Source organism: Hermetia illucens, chromosome 2 (assembly GCF_905115235.1).
Source record: "Hermetia illucens chromosome 2, iHerIll2.2.curated.20191125, whole genome shotgun sequence".
Taxonomy (NCBI): domain Eukaryota; kingdom Metazoa; phylum Arthropoda; class Insecta; order Diptera; family Stratiomyidae; genus Hermetia; species Hermetia illucens.
In genome coordinates this window covers 142339354-142353484 of record NC_051850.1, presented here as the reverse complement: position 1 = coordinate 142353484, position 14131 = coordinate 142339354, and the positions used below count along the sequence as shown (strand labels likewise).

Genomic DNA, 14131 nt, shown 5'->3' with positions numbered 1-14131 from the left:
GAATTGGATGGTACTTGCACGAACTCCACAGTTGAGTCTATACATACTCTCTGGGAAGTACACCAACTGGATGAAAAAGTCTCAGAAGTGGGAAGAAGTGAATTAGCGATTTCTGCAAATCCTTCAACACGAAGGTGTTGCAAGGGAAATTGGGACACTGCGAGAGCGGTTGTTACCAATGAAAGGGCGAGAGTTGCTACAATATCATTTGAACACTTCAAAGCACCTGGCATGGATGGCATCTACCCAGCGATGCTATAGTAGAGTATAGAAATATTTTTCAATGGTGTCTTGCCCTGCGCTACGTGCTTTCCTCTTGTCAGAAGGTAAAGAAAGTCTTCATACCAAAGCCTGGGAAGGATGACATCCGAAAAAGTTCAGGCAAATCAACTTAAGATCATTTTCGCTGAAGACTGAAGACTGGTTGAGCGTCACATTCGCGAGAAGGCGCTAAGGTCGCACCCAATAAATGAAAACCATTACGCTTACCATCGTGGAATGTCCAGTGAGTCTGCTCTTCATTCTTTGGTTTCAAAGATAGAGGATGCAACTCCGAAGGGGAGGGGAGGGAGGTGTATAATATTTCATTACTTCTTGAAGGCATATCTCAGGAGTTAATTTTGGTCTGCTTATAGCGCTGTTTCTAGCAATTTTCCGTTCTTCCGTTTGGTCCCTTACAGCATGTCTCAGTGGTGTTTCTCATTCAATATTACTAAGGTGTTTTAAGCTGTATCCTGGATACCATTCCTAATTTTTCACCACATTTCGCCACTACTTTCCTCAGGACCAGCATGAGGTAGTGGGTTAAAATGTGCTTTGGTTGTGGACATGTAACTGTGTAACCGTGTCGTCTTTCAGCTTTTCACCGTGGGGGATGCCCAGATTTCCCGAGGTATTTCATCTAGGATGTTGCTGTGGTCGTGGCACTTCGCTGCCCAGCATCCGGACTCACCTAGTCTAACGGCACTGCACGCTGCAACATATTTATTGTGGAGGTCTAGGGGGAGGAGATGCAGGAGCACATTGAGAGCATCTGCCGGGCAGGACTGCAGAGCCCCAGTAGCACCTGCACACGCAGTTCTTTGAATCCTATTAAGCTCGTTCTATTGTATTTTTTTCCTGAAAACCTGCCACCATACAATAGAGCGTACGTTAGGATCGGACGCACTACAGCGGTGTACATCCAGTGAACCATCCTTGGCCGGTAGCTCCATTTCTTTTCAAAGGTTCTCTTGCAGGCATAGAAGGCTATATAGGGCTTCTTAACCCTCAGTTCTATGTTCAATCTCCAATTTAGATTAGGATCCAGAATTACACCCAGATACTTTACATTAAAGGAAAGAACCAATCTTTGTTCATTCAGCCGTGGTTGATGGAATTCAGGTATCCTTGTCTTGGTGGTTATTGAGACTATGCCTCTATGGAACAGTTCCTTGTCAATTTTAGCCTGGAAGGCTCCCAATAATGCGTTGATGTTATTGGAGGGAAACCTGTCAAAGAATCTGCCCAGTCGGGTGTAGAATTTGTCTTTAATTGTCGTCCCTAGATGCATGGCAGTTGAAATACCACACATTGAGAAACTTTGCCTTGAAGCGTTCTAAGCAGATTCGTTCATTAATCGGTTTAAAATCAGTTACCAGTTGCCTAAATGTGTTGTTGCTGCTTGCATACTCTTTGCCCCTGGTAAATAATGTGTAAGGTTCGCAATCATTTACTTCATTTATGGACCGCGAGGATGGTAATGTTGTTACGGGATACTTCCTGGAGTAGCTCCCACAGTGTTTCCATTCGAAACAAACCCAGACCCAAAAGAATAGTGCATTTAACTTTGCCATTTGATCCATCCAATCCAAGACTGTATCTTAGGTTGCTGGATTCGATGACATTTTCCGAGAAAACGTTGTCAGCGCTTTGCTCAATCCCCTACCAGGAGGGCTGGTCTGCTACGTTTTTTACGTCTTAAGGCATGGAAATCTGGCTTCTTTCTTTCTCCGTCTGTTGCTTTGAAAGCAAAACACCCAGTGGTCCGTACGTGGTGGTTAGATTTGATAGGCGAGCTGTCGATGTTAAAATACAGAAAAATTTTGATAGAATTTGTGCCAGTCGTGTACTAGATCACGGTGTCGCACTGTGATCTCTACTATCATTTGACCACCATTTAATCACTAGTGACGTCCCTAAATAAGGAACACTTGTCTTTTTGTTTACTTCCCTAGCATACAGGGTAATTCCAATGAACTGTACCATCCAGCTGTATATCCATCGCAAGAGACTGGGAAACACATTATTCTCAATAGCCTTCGCAGGCCAAGCTGGCTCTGGTTTACACCTGGGCAACGAAGTCACGCGTCCGTCGAGCATTACGGGCTCGTTCCAGTTCCTGCAGCTTTTGCTGTATCGCGGTTGCTGTTGCGTTCATCGCACTCCAGTTTGCTACGGACCTCAGCATCTCCTCCATGAAATTAGGGGGTCCGATAACTGCGTTGAGGGCATGAATTAACCTTGCTTTTTCATTCGTGAATCTCGGACAATGGAACGTAACGTGCTCCGGGTCCTCGGGTGTAGTGGCGCATTTCACAGTCTGGGAACTCATCCAATCCGAAACGATGCAAGTACTTCCTATATCCACCGTGTCTCGTAAGAAATTGCGTTATAATAATAATCGTTGGTGGAACAATCCATATTGGATCAGAGCCTTGAAGTGTGTTAGAGCACTTCATTCAAGACCGTAACGGTACACTACAGCATAGTGTAGAAGGCAATGTGGTTAGCATTGCGCTCGTCTGAGATTATTACCCTGATTTGATTCAGGTACTCATTCACAGCTGAGTTGACTAGTATCCAACGTCAAATCACGATACACTGCCACTGCCACCAGTGAGATTTGAACCGCGACCTTGCGTTCAATAGCCTTGTGCTCCAACCACTCAGCTATCCGGACACAGGAAATTGCGTTGGGTGGTAGTTAGATTTTACATACTTGCGCTTGACCCACCCCTCCTCAATACATGGGATCAGTGCATGGGTCCAGCGGTCTTTTTCGGAATTATCACGCAGCTGAGCTATCCTTTGCTGCCTTTTTAACCGCATATCCATGTGCCCCTTGAACCTAACATCGATCATAACCCTCAGGTATCTTATGATCGATTTTGAAAGAACCTCGTGATTACTAACCGGGATTTTGACAATGTTTTTTTTCCTGCGATTGATAATTTTCCCTTCCTCCTTCTTATCTTCCGCCAATACAGAACATTGGGGAAAGCCTGCTGTCACAACATATTTCTTCGGCCCGTCGTCCGTCTCACAACAAAGAAGTCTCTCCAAAAGGTAACCCTCGATTATTCGAGCTAAGTAACCAGGAACATCCACTTTAGCCAGGGTGCCCTTAATCCAACCCCAGTTGGCCGAGTGAAAGGCATTCTTGACATCCAGTGTCACCCCCGCGCAGCACTTACCAGCGGCCGATGCCTGCCAGGCCAGGTCTACGACCTGTTGCAATGGCATCGACTGTGGACCGCGCTCTACGAAACCCGCTGGCTCGGCGAACGAAACCTGCCTCATGTATATCAGCTTCTCCAACATCTTCCCCATAGTATCGAAAAGTCAGATAGGGCGAAATGAAAAGGGCGCGCCGGTTGGGATTTGGGGCTTCGGTAGTAGAACCAACTCTTTCCCTTTCCACTGCGTGGGAAACACTCCTTCCACCATGCACGATTCAAACGTACTTATGAACCATGCGGGCTTAATTTTAGCTGCCAATTGCATCCAATCCCGGAGCCTTATTTTGTCCACTTCGTACACATATCTCCCGTAGTTTTTCCTCAGTAATCCCTGGGATTGTGAAGACGTCTTGTAGCACTATTAGTTGAGGTTCACTTTCTTCCTATTTTGGGAAAAGAATTTCGATTCTTTTGAACAAAAGTCGCGGACACGTCACTTGGGGTGATTTTTGTTTACGAATCTTGTTGTTGTAAGCAGCGCCCCACGGGTTCGTATTTGCCTCAAGGTACAATTGCTTGTACCAATTCCGCTTACTTTCCCGTATAGCCTTCTTAAGGCTACTTCGAAAATCCCGGTGTTCCTTCTCCGACTGTCGATGTTCTGGCTTCCCTCTGGTCCTTTGGTAAAGCCTCCTCGCTCGCAGACACGATTCTCTCAATAGCGCAAGTTCCTGGTTCCACCAGTAGTTTGATTTCCTACTGTGGTGAAACTTCCGTCGCGGTATTGTGGAGTCGCATACCTCAATTACCCGTTGACATAACTGGCTCACTTTTCCCAACGCCGTTCCCTTCGGGTCGTAACCCCCCTAAAGCTGCCAGGTATGTCTCTTCCTCGAAAGCTTCAATGGACCACCCGGCTATCCTGGTTTTTCGCTTCTGTTGCTCACTCGACTGGCGTGTTTCATTTAATGTAGTGTAAGAGCAAAGGTGTCTCTTGAGAATTTCCTAAAATGCCAGAAGTCGTAATAAAATTTGGAAAAATTCGAAGTTTCTGAAAGGTCTTCAAAACATGTTTGTTAGTACGATGAAGGAACTGTCTCGAATTCAAGTGAACAGTCTCAAAATCCAGGTCGTATGTCTGGAAAGCAGTATTTTGTTACCATGGGGACTCACTATAGAAGTAAGTTTATGTCCCCCCAATAAAGAATGTTTTTGCATCTCCCCATTTTCATAAAAGAAAATTTGTGAAAAGAGGATCTTGTCTTAATAACAAAAATTAAAGAAACTAAACAGTGTCCTCAAAAAAATCATGAAACTTGTTCTTATAGAAGTGAACAACTTGAGATTGTCCCTTCTACTAGAAGATCCACAAGCTAGAATGGAAGCTTTCTGAATTATGTTGGATATGATAACTTTAAACGTCTGGGAAACCGATGTACTATGTGGTGACGCTTTAGGAAAGGTAGGAGGGTTCACACTAGTCTAGAAGAAAGGTGGACGTTGAGGAGGCCATTACGGAGGAAAAAAATATCAGTGTCATCGGTTAGGTTATTAGCAGTAGCGGAAACAGTAGCAGTAGTTGTCAAGTAATAAATATCCTTCCAAGATTACGAATAGTAAAAACAGATGCAAATGGAAGATACAGCGGATGGTAAAACGCTTCAGAGGAATACTGAATCAAAAACGGCCTTGAATTCCTCTGCAGCGTTTTACCATTTATGTCGCGTTGAATAAGTAAAAAAGTTCCAGTCTGGTGTGCTTGAAGCGGTGATAATGTATTCCTGTAAATTGTCTGCCTTCACCTTTCTCTTAAAGATATACTACATCAATCCAGCAGTCGTATGACTCTCTTTTTCAATGGCTTCAAACGGCAGACGAAAATCCTCCAAGTATACCGACAAGAAAACATTCCATCTCAGTATTTTAAATCTCTGATCAATATTCACCCAAACATAAAACATCAATAAAAGAAAAACACAGGAAAAATCGCAAAATGCCAGGAAAAATTGAATTTTCAAAAAACCAAATCCTTGTTCAGAGAAAGCTTTCAACTTCCACATTCTTTTCGCAAGATAGCACAATATCGAGGCAATATTTCAAAATTTCATGTGGGGGTAGTGAAAATTGAAATAAATTTGCCGACAATGGCAAAGTGTATGCCTGGGAATGAGCCATATAGAGGGCGGGGATAGCAAATGATTTGAAGAAAAAAATCCCTTCATCTTTTCCACATCGCGGAGGCATCTTTATTTTCTGACGATATAAATTTCTCCCATCCAGATTGGATCAGTTTACTTGGATTAACATTTAGATAAAGCAGGAAAATTCTTCACTCGACAAGGACCAAAGTATCACTTAACGATCCCTAAATCATGATTACAACCTGAAAGGCATTTTTGGTTGAGTGTATGCTGGAGAAAGTTTCAGCTTTTGTAGTGGGGTTGTGGTTTACAGTATTTAGGCGGCATCTTCGTACAGATGATTAGCGGGGGAAAATGCTATATTTTCAAGGACAAATATAAGTAATTAACTGTAACAGCGTTGAATCCCTTGGTTGATCTTTAACCCAACGAACGAGGCTCTTAAAGACCTATTTGTTTGCAGGTGATTAGACAGTACACTTCCGTTTGCAGCCAACTCGCCAGCGCGTAACAAAAAATGAACTTAAAGGAAATACTTTGAGCCTTTTACCATATTACGCGGCGGTAGCCCCTGAAAAGTGTACTTTATTATTCTGCGACAGTATTTTTCCTTTTCCCAGTTCACTGTCTTTTTCTCTACTCCCGATTCACACTTCCACTGGAATATTCTTCTTCTAACCACTGTTCAAATATATTATTTGTTCGCATAGAACTTTCCCAGAGTTTTCTTTAAGTCGTGGATTAGTGTCAAATGTTATTTGTCAGTGCCAGATAAAAATAAACAGGGCAATTTCCGCTGCTGGAAAATTGATAAAAAGTCAATGTTGAACGAGGAGAAAAGTTGGTGGCCATTCATTCGTGACAGGCCGAAAAGTGAAAGGAAGGACAATGAGCTACGTACTTTTATATAGTGACAGTAGCTTCATGAATCAGAAGTAAATAGGGTATGGAGCCTCAGGCTTATTTGCCAAAATATGTTTTTTGGTCAATATCAAGCTACTCCTGAATTAGTTTCATGGAATTTATTCTTTTATCCTTGCCGATAGAATACTGAGGTGTATTGGTTTCAGGGAAACAGTTCTAGATTTTTGTTTTTAGATGAATGATATATTTCTAGTTTTAGATTACACAGGTTCCCATTGATTTCGGCCATTGTTAATCTAGCGGTTTAGAAGACTTATTTTACGAACTTACGGAGTGGACTGACCAGGCTAAACTACTATCAGGACTGTAAAGGGTGGAATTTACTCGCCCTATTTAAAATTGGCTGAATTCAGATGGCGAGAGCCTGAATTTTACGAAATTATTAGAGACTTACAACCAGCTGCTTAAATTCAATGCATGGTCTAGCCTAAAAGTACTAATCGAGATTGAAAAGTGCTAATCGAGACCTGTCATTTGATACCTCACATGTCTACTATATATCTGGTCAAAAAATGTGTATCCCCCCCCCCCCTTTAAGCTCAAAATTGAAAGATGTGGCCCATTGCACAGGTCAAATTTGGTGTAAATCGGTATAACCTTTTTTGAGAAAAATGCGTGTGACAGACCGATTGACGGACGGACCTGTGGTGCCACCACAGGTGGCTGAAAGGACATAGCAATTGATGTGTAAATGTGTGTTCATGTACTTTTCTTTTCTGACTGTGCACGGGCTAGTGTTTGCTTCCCTCTGGTGTGTGGGCGAAAATGTCTATGGAAAGGATACCTAGAAGATAAAACCACTATGGAAAACCTATGGTATAGAGGCTCGGAACCCCAGTATTTGCGTGTTTTGGGAATGAACAAGCGGACTCCCGGTCGTTGATATCCCTCGACCGCAGTGCCTCGGTTGTGAACAACTTGAATACCGTCGCATCTAATGTTACAAGTATTTTAGATGTGGGGAAGGAGGTGTTCAAGCGAAGTACTACTTTACTGAGACGAGGACAACAAAGGAAGAGAGCAGTCTCTCAAATGTGACCTTCGGGGCGATGGGCGATGGGCGATGGGCGAAGGTAGTTAAAAGAGGGAAAGAAGAAAGGGAAAATGTGAATTCGCCCAGATGCAATTGTGATCTCTAGTAATGGTAATTTGTCCTATGCAGAAATATTACAAAAGGTCAAAGCTGACGTCGACCTAAAAGATCTGGGCGGAAAGGTTAGGAAGATTCGAAGGACCCAGAAAGGTGACCTCATGTTTGAGCTGAAAAAATCCAGCTTGGGAAAAACTGATGGCTTTCAAACCCAAGCTAAGAACTCACTTGAGGAAAACGTCATTGTACGGGCCCAAAAACATGAGATCTATATACAGTGCAAGAATCTCGATGAAGTGACATCCAAAGGAGAAATTTGCACTGCCTTTAAGGAACTGCTCAAGATGGAGGAACTTCCCAAGGAGTCTATTGTGAGTTTTCAAAAAGCCTATTGCAATATTCGAACGGCAGCATTGCGGCTACCAGTGGAGACGGTGCAGAAGCTATTGACGTGCGGAGAATTTCCAATCGCATGGGTTATCTGCCGTATGAGAGAGCAAATTTCTTTCAAGAGATGCTTCAAGTGCCTCGTGTTAGGACGCTTTGGTCCGGTTAATGCAAAAGGTGTGCGGAGAAAGGCCATATTCCCAAAGAGTACAATAGGGACCGCAAATGGTTATTGCGCAAAGGAAAGGATGGAAATAACAAACATATTGCCGGAAGTGCTAAATGCCCAAAATTTAGGGGTGGATTTACTTTAATGAGAAAATGAGGTAGCGATAAAGGCATGCGGTCGACAAGCCATAGAAGGTACTGAGAGTCAGACAGTGAGTGGCTTTATGTGTACGAAAATAAACGGGGTATATGTGTACAGCTGTTACGCCCCACAAAGTCTGATACGGTCAGAATTCGAGGAAATGCTTGACAATTTGGTTCTCGATGCAAGGGGACATCTCTTCTTTTCCTTCAGCCTTTGTCCCGTTCACAAGTGGGATCGGCTCGTCGTGATCGGTTTCGCCATTTGGCTCTGTCAAATGCCTGATTTGGATGCGATCTTGAGGCTTTTAAATCCCCATCCAGCGTATCAAGCCATAGTTGTTTCGGCCTGACTTTTCGTCATTTACCATCGACTTCGATGTTCAGACCAATCTTGGCAAGTGAATCCTCGTTAGCGTCGCTTTCGCAATTTTTCCACGGTTGGCGCAACTCCATAACGATCGCAGATATTCTCATTTCGGATGTGATCAAAACGTGTCACGTTACTAGTCCAACGCAACATCTTCGTCTCCATTGTCGCAAGACGCCGCTCATTGTCTTTTGGTGACTGTGGGGAAAATGCAAGAGTGAGTAATTTACAATTGTTGAGAGCCAAGGAGGCCTATGAGACCGCCAGTATAGATTCTGTAAAGCACATCAACCATTGACGCCATCAAATTTGTTACTGGCTTGGCCGAAAATCTAATTCACGGAAAGGGTAGTACTAGCAAATATTGCGTGGTAGTGACCCTAAACATCGAAAATGCATTCAATTTCGCGAATTGAAACCTAATATGGGAGTCCCTGGCGAAGATTTCTATTCCCACCCCACCTATCTCGTAGCTATTATTGACAGCTGTTTTCAAGAACGGAGGCTCTGGTATAACATTGATGATCGACCTCAAGAGTACGTTGTCTTCATGCGTACCTCTGGAACGCGCACATTGCTGTTGAATATTATGTACAACGCTGCTCTAAATCTTCCAGTTCCGCAGGAAGCCGCGGTGGTGAGTTATGTCATAGCACTAGTTGTAGTTGCAAAGCAGTTAGAAGGGTTATACTCATGGGTGGCGATTAGTACTGGTAAGGGTTGGCTAGCGAGTTCTGGTCTGACTCTTTCGGAGGTGGTCCTCATTATCAAGTGCCGTAAAAGAAATTATGCCTGTGTTCAAATTGGGAATCATATCATCACTTCCAAGCCTGCCATCAAATACTTGGTAGTGATGATAGACACGAAACTCAGTTATAGGCAACACCTGCAGTATGCTTGCAAAAAAGCATCTAATGCGAGTATGGCCCTGTCAAGGATGATGCCGAATGTGGAAGGGGGATGATACCTTGATATATAGTCAGGGAAATAGTAAACCAGTTTTGGTATGGTTTTGTTTTACAGAAAGCCTGAAAAAAGGAGTTAGCTACGATAGGGATTAGGAGGAAAGGAGGCATTTAGAGAGGAGTCACATCCGTAATCAGCTAGATTACGCACAATAATGAGCAGGTCGGTCAGGCATTATTTTTAAGGTTTTATGTAAAATAAAACCTTATTAAAATCGATTCACTGTCTGTCTGTATGTCTGTCTGTCACACTCACTTTTATTCAAAACGGCTAAACCGATCCGAACGAAATTTGATGGACATATGGGAACTATCAAATCCCACGCATACAGTGGATGACATAAATTTGCGTGCAGTTTCAAGGGGGCTCCCATACCTCTAAAGGGGGATGTAAAAGTTTTTTTCATCCAATATAGGCATGTGGGGTATCGAATGAAACGTCTCAATTAGTATAATACTTTATGAATCTAGTATTAGTTTTGACGTGAATTTTAAAGTGTGCGCGTAAGGAGTCAAAATTTACACACTTAAGGTGAGACAGGAGTCATTTTCGGAAACGATTCACACTAAATTTGGTGGTAAGGTGGTAACTGTGCTCACGCATACAGTGAGTTACATCCATTTATGGGGGCATTTACATGCCAAAGGAGGGTGTAATTTGTGGGGTATCAAATGAAAGGTCTCGGTTAGTACTTTCCGAAGCCGGTCTTAGTTGCGGGGGGTCGAAAGTGATCATTTCTTTAACGAACCCATTCCCAGAAACCACTCAACCGAAAAATCTGAAAAAAATCCACTATATTGTACCTAAGCTCGAAAATACCCTTCATGCTGATATCTGTTCAAATAAAGTTAATAATAGTACATTATTATAATTTTTAGTAACTTGCAGGAAAAGCCGCTTAAGTTCATCCTAGAATCACCTTGGCTGCTACATAGAGCTTGATCCTGCCAAATTTGGTAAAAATCGCACTATTACTAACAAAGTTACAATAGGTCGAAGCTGTCGCTTCTTTACAAATTCAAGATTTTGAATGTCAATATCACTTGAAAGTAGATACTCTCACATAATATATGCATATATTACGTGTAATTTACTAATAGGGCAAATGTCCACTCAAATTTCTTCATAAAAAAAATATAAAAAACCTTTTATACCTGAAACGTCTGGCTTCCGGTTTCCCGACTTGTTTATATCTGATGTAGGTTAAATTCTTCGCATTTGCTAATAATATTAACCTCGAGAGTGTGAAGCGTATGAGATTAACTATTATCAATACAGGGCTGTCCATCAAATGATTAAACGACTTTCTAAAAAAATTGAGGCCAATGAAATAAAAATTAGCGAGCTGTCATGCACTCGTTGCTCCTCACATCTTCTTCTTTTTCTTCTGCCTTTGTCCCGCTCACAAGCGGGGTTGCTCATCGTCATCGGTTTCGCCATTTCATTTGATGAAATGCCAGATCTGGATGTAATTACGAGGCTTTTAAATTCCCATCCAGGATATCAAGCCACCGTTGTTTCTGCCGGCCTTTTGGCCGCTTACCGCTGACTTCACTCGCAGTTTTTCCACGATCGGTGCAACGCCATGTCGATCGCGGATATCCTCATTTTGGATGTGATCAAAACGTGTCATGCCACTAGTCCACTGCAACATCTTAGTCTCCATTACCGCAAGACGCCGTTCATTGTCTTTTATAGTTGGGCAACACTCAGAACTATAGAGAGCAGCAGACGGACGACATTGTGGTAAATTTTAGATTTGACACGTTCGGTGATACGCCGATCATAAAGAACACCAGTTGTGGAATGCCACTTCATCCAGGTTACGTTAATGCGTGGAGCAATTTCATTACGCAGTTCTCCATTGGCTGATAGCATATTTAAATCGTCCAGTTCTTGGCAGGTGACTGCCATTGACAGAACTGAGCGATTTAAATATCTCAAGTCAATGCTATCAGCCAATGGAGAACTGCTTTATGCTCCTCACATAGGGAAACATAAACTCTTTCCCGACTTGTCATTATCCACTGAATGTTCCGTAGTAGCCTAATTAGCGTTATTAATTTACATACAAAAAAAACTGTTTCTATTTCGTGTTTCTCAATCAAGCTTCCTCTTCTTTATGTGGCACGATATAGTGAACTCATTTTAAATCCCCGATGGTGCAGGAAACATAACATATATATGGCGTGTTCCATTACTTCATTCCTTAAATTAAAAAATTCTGGGCACCTTTGAGAAATGAATTACTAAAAAATCTACATAATTTAATAAATCAACTTAGCATTGAATTGACGCTAGTGGTGCGCTCGGAATATAACATTTTCCTTCTTCTCCTACAGACAACCGTTTCATCTGTGACTGTCGCCTTGCTTGGGTATTTGAACTACGAAACCGAACCCGCTATCAACCTCTCAGGATGTCCCTCGGGAAAATTGAGTGCATTCCTTACGAGAATACAATGCCATCGAATGAAGTCATAATGAATGGAATCTCGGAAAGGAGCAATAGCGTTAATTATAAGAAATCCAGTTTCGAGATGCATCCCAGGGATTTCAATGACCGACCGTACAATGACGATGAGGAGAACGATGATGAGACCTATGATTTTGGCACGGATGCAGTTCATTTTATCAGATTGTCCAGCATGCGCTTGGAAACCCTGCCATGTCCTGAAACTCTGCTAGACCCCACCGAGCTCCCTCTGTCGCGCGAATCGATCGGGATGGATATTAGGTCTACGTATAAATCGTCCACTAGCCACTCGGTGGTGTCCTGGTGGCTATTGAGATCTGTGCTGAGTTTAATCTCCTTAAGATATTTATTGTTCTCCTTATAGATTTACGCGTAAGTATCTATGAATATTCTAATGCAAGAAAAGAAATTGAAGTAAAGTTTAAGACCCTATTTACATGTAAGTACGAAAAGTTTTATTTTCCTTAATATATTGTACGCTATTAGCATTTAGAGGAAATACGTCATTAGTGTGGAAAATAAAAAAATTGTGATTTCTCTCCTTTTTTCACTGTCTTCTTGGATTATTCTAATTGCTCTCTGGTTACCTCGAAGCAAGCTCTGCATTGCGTTTGACCGACTCTTTCCTGTCGTTCCACCTTTCGTCGTCATTCTCCGCAACACAGAGGACAGAGTGATACATTTCACCCAATTACTATAATGATGAGTGATTATCTCTAGGGTATTTAAAATTCTAACCGAGTTTAGTGGCTAAAGAACTGTTGGATTTATGTGGAATTTTAAATAAAGCTAACATTCAATTGGATTTATTCAGAACAGCGAAGCTTCCCGGCGGAAGGGAACTGCAAAGTGGCTAAAACAAAGTGGAGCACATTATGTTGCTCGCTTGAAAGGAAGGAGCGCTCTTGCGTGCCTGCAGGATGACTGGTTTTGAGTAGGAGTGGGTCATGAAAATTTGAAATTCCCACTTTGTTTCTGACTTGTTGGGATTTATATTTGAGTTTAAACCACGGCTTTTACCCTTACGTGCTGCAAATACTACTCCAGGTCGCCATACAAAGATTTTATTAAACCGTATTTCTGTAGAAAACGCAAGGCGAAATGGACAATCCCTAAATGAAAGGATTATTAGCAAACTCGCTCCTGTGAGCGAATTTTTCATCTCAGTCATGTAGTTTCGTTCATAATTCGGTGAATTCTCTAACCAACTCAGTACCCCCTTTACTCCAGTGCCTTTATCGAAATTCGGGAGATGAACAACTGCGGGTCCTAGTAACGTCGTCAGCAGCTTGAATTGAATGTTCCTTTTCTGATATCAGATTTGAAATGCTGTGTCGGCTGGAAAAGGATATTACATTCAGTTTCAGATACTTGTGAGCACAAAATCGGAATGTTGGCTTTCATATTCAGTTTTTGGATGAAGTAAATTGAAAATAGTTTGCATTTTGTTGAGCGAAAAGCTCAAACGGGGTTGGAGTGGAAAAGTTCAAGGTTCTTTCCTTGAATGAAATTTTTTAAGATATTCTAAAAATGGAAGAGAAAAATTCAGAGGAAAGCAGGAAATAACTGTAGATGATTTCGAACAGTTCAATCGTGGATACAAAACAGTAGGACCAAACTGAAAATAAATATAACTTTCTAAGTCGCAGCAAATCCAACAGTTCAGAAAAGCTTATTTTCGAAAATTTTATTTTTCAATATGAAATGTTTGCACTATTGAAACTATACACACACAAAAATACTAGTTTTAATGGAAACAAAACAAAAAAAAGATACATTTTTATTACTATTAACAAACAATATTATACTTTTAAACGTATATAAAGAACAAATACCAGAATATGAATAGTGAACTTAAAATTATATATAAATATATGTATGAAACTTATATACTGATTGCGAGAAAATAAAAAGATAATTAAAATTATAATAGAAAAGCTACTTAGTGTACATAGATAAATCAAATGAGGAATTTTTGTAAGATCATGTAACTCAGAAAAATCTATAAAAATTTATAAAACGATATAAG

The 14131-nt window shown here is 41.6% G+C and overlaps 1 protein-coding gene across 3 annotated transcripts in view; it reads left to right on the top strand.

Annotated features, from left to right (window-relative positions):
• Window positions 1–12639, top strand: part of LOC119649607 (connectin) — a 639962-nt gene extending 627323 nt beyond the window's left edge. For all 3 annotated transcript variants that reach the window (XM_038051827.1, XM_038051826.1, XM_038051825.1), the window contains one exon: window positions 11970–12639. In XM_038051827.1, the coding sequence (XP_037907755.1) occupies window positions 11970–12466 (497 nt within the window). In that variant the 3' untranslated portion in view covers window positions 12467–12639. The remainder of the gene's footprint in view (window positions 1–11969) is intronic.
• The last annotated feature ends 1492 nt before the right edge of the window (window positions 12640–14131 follow it).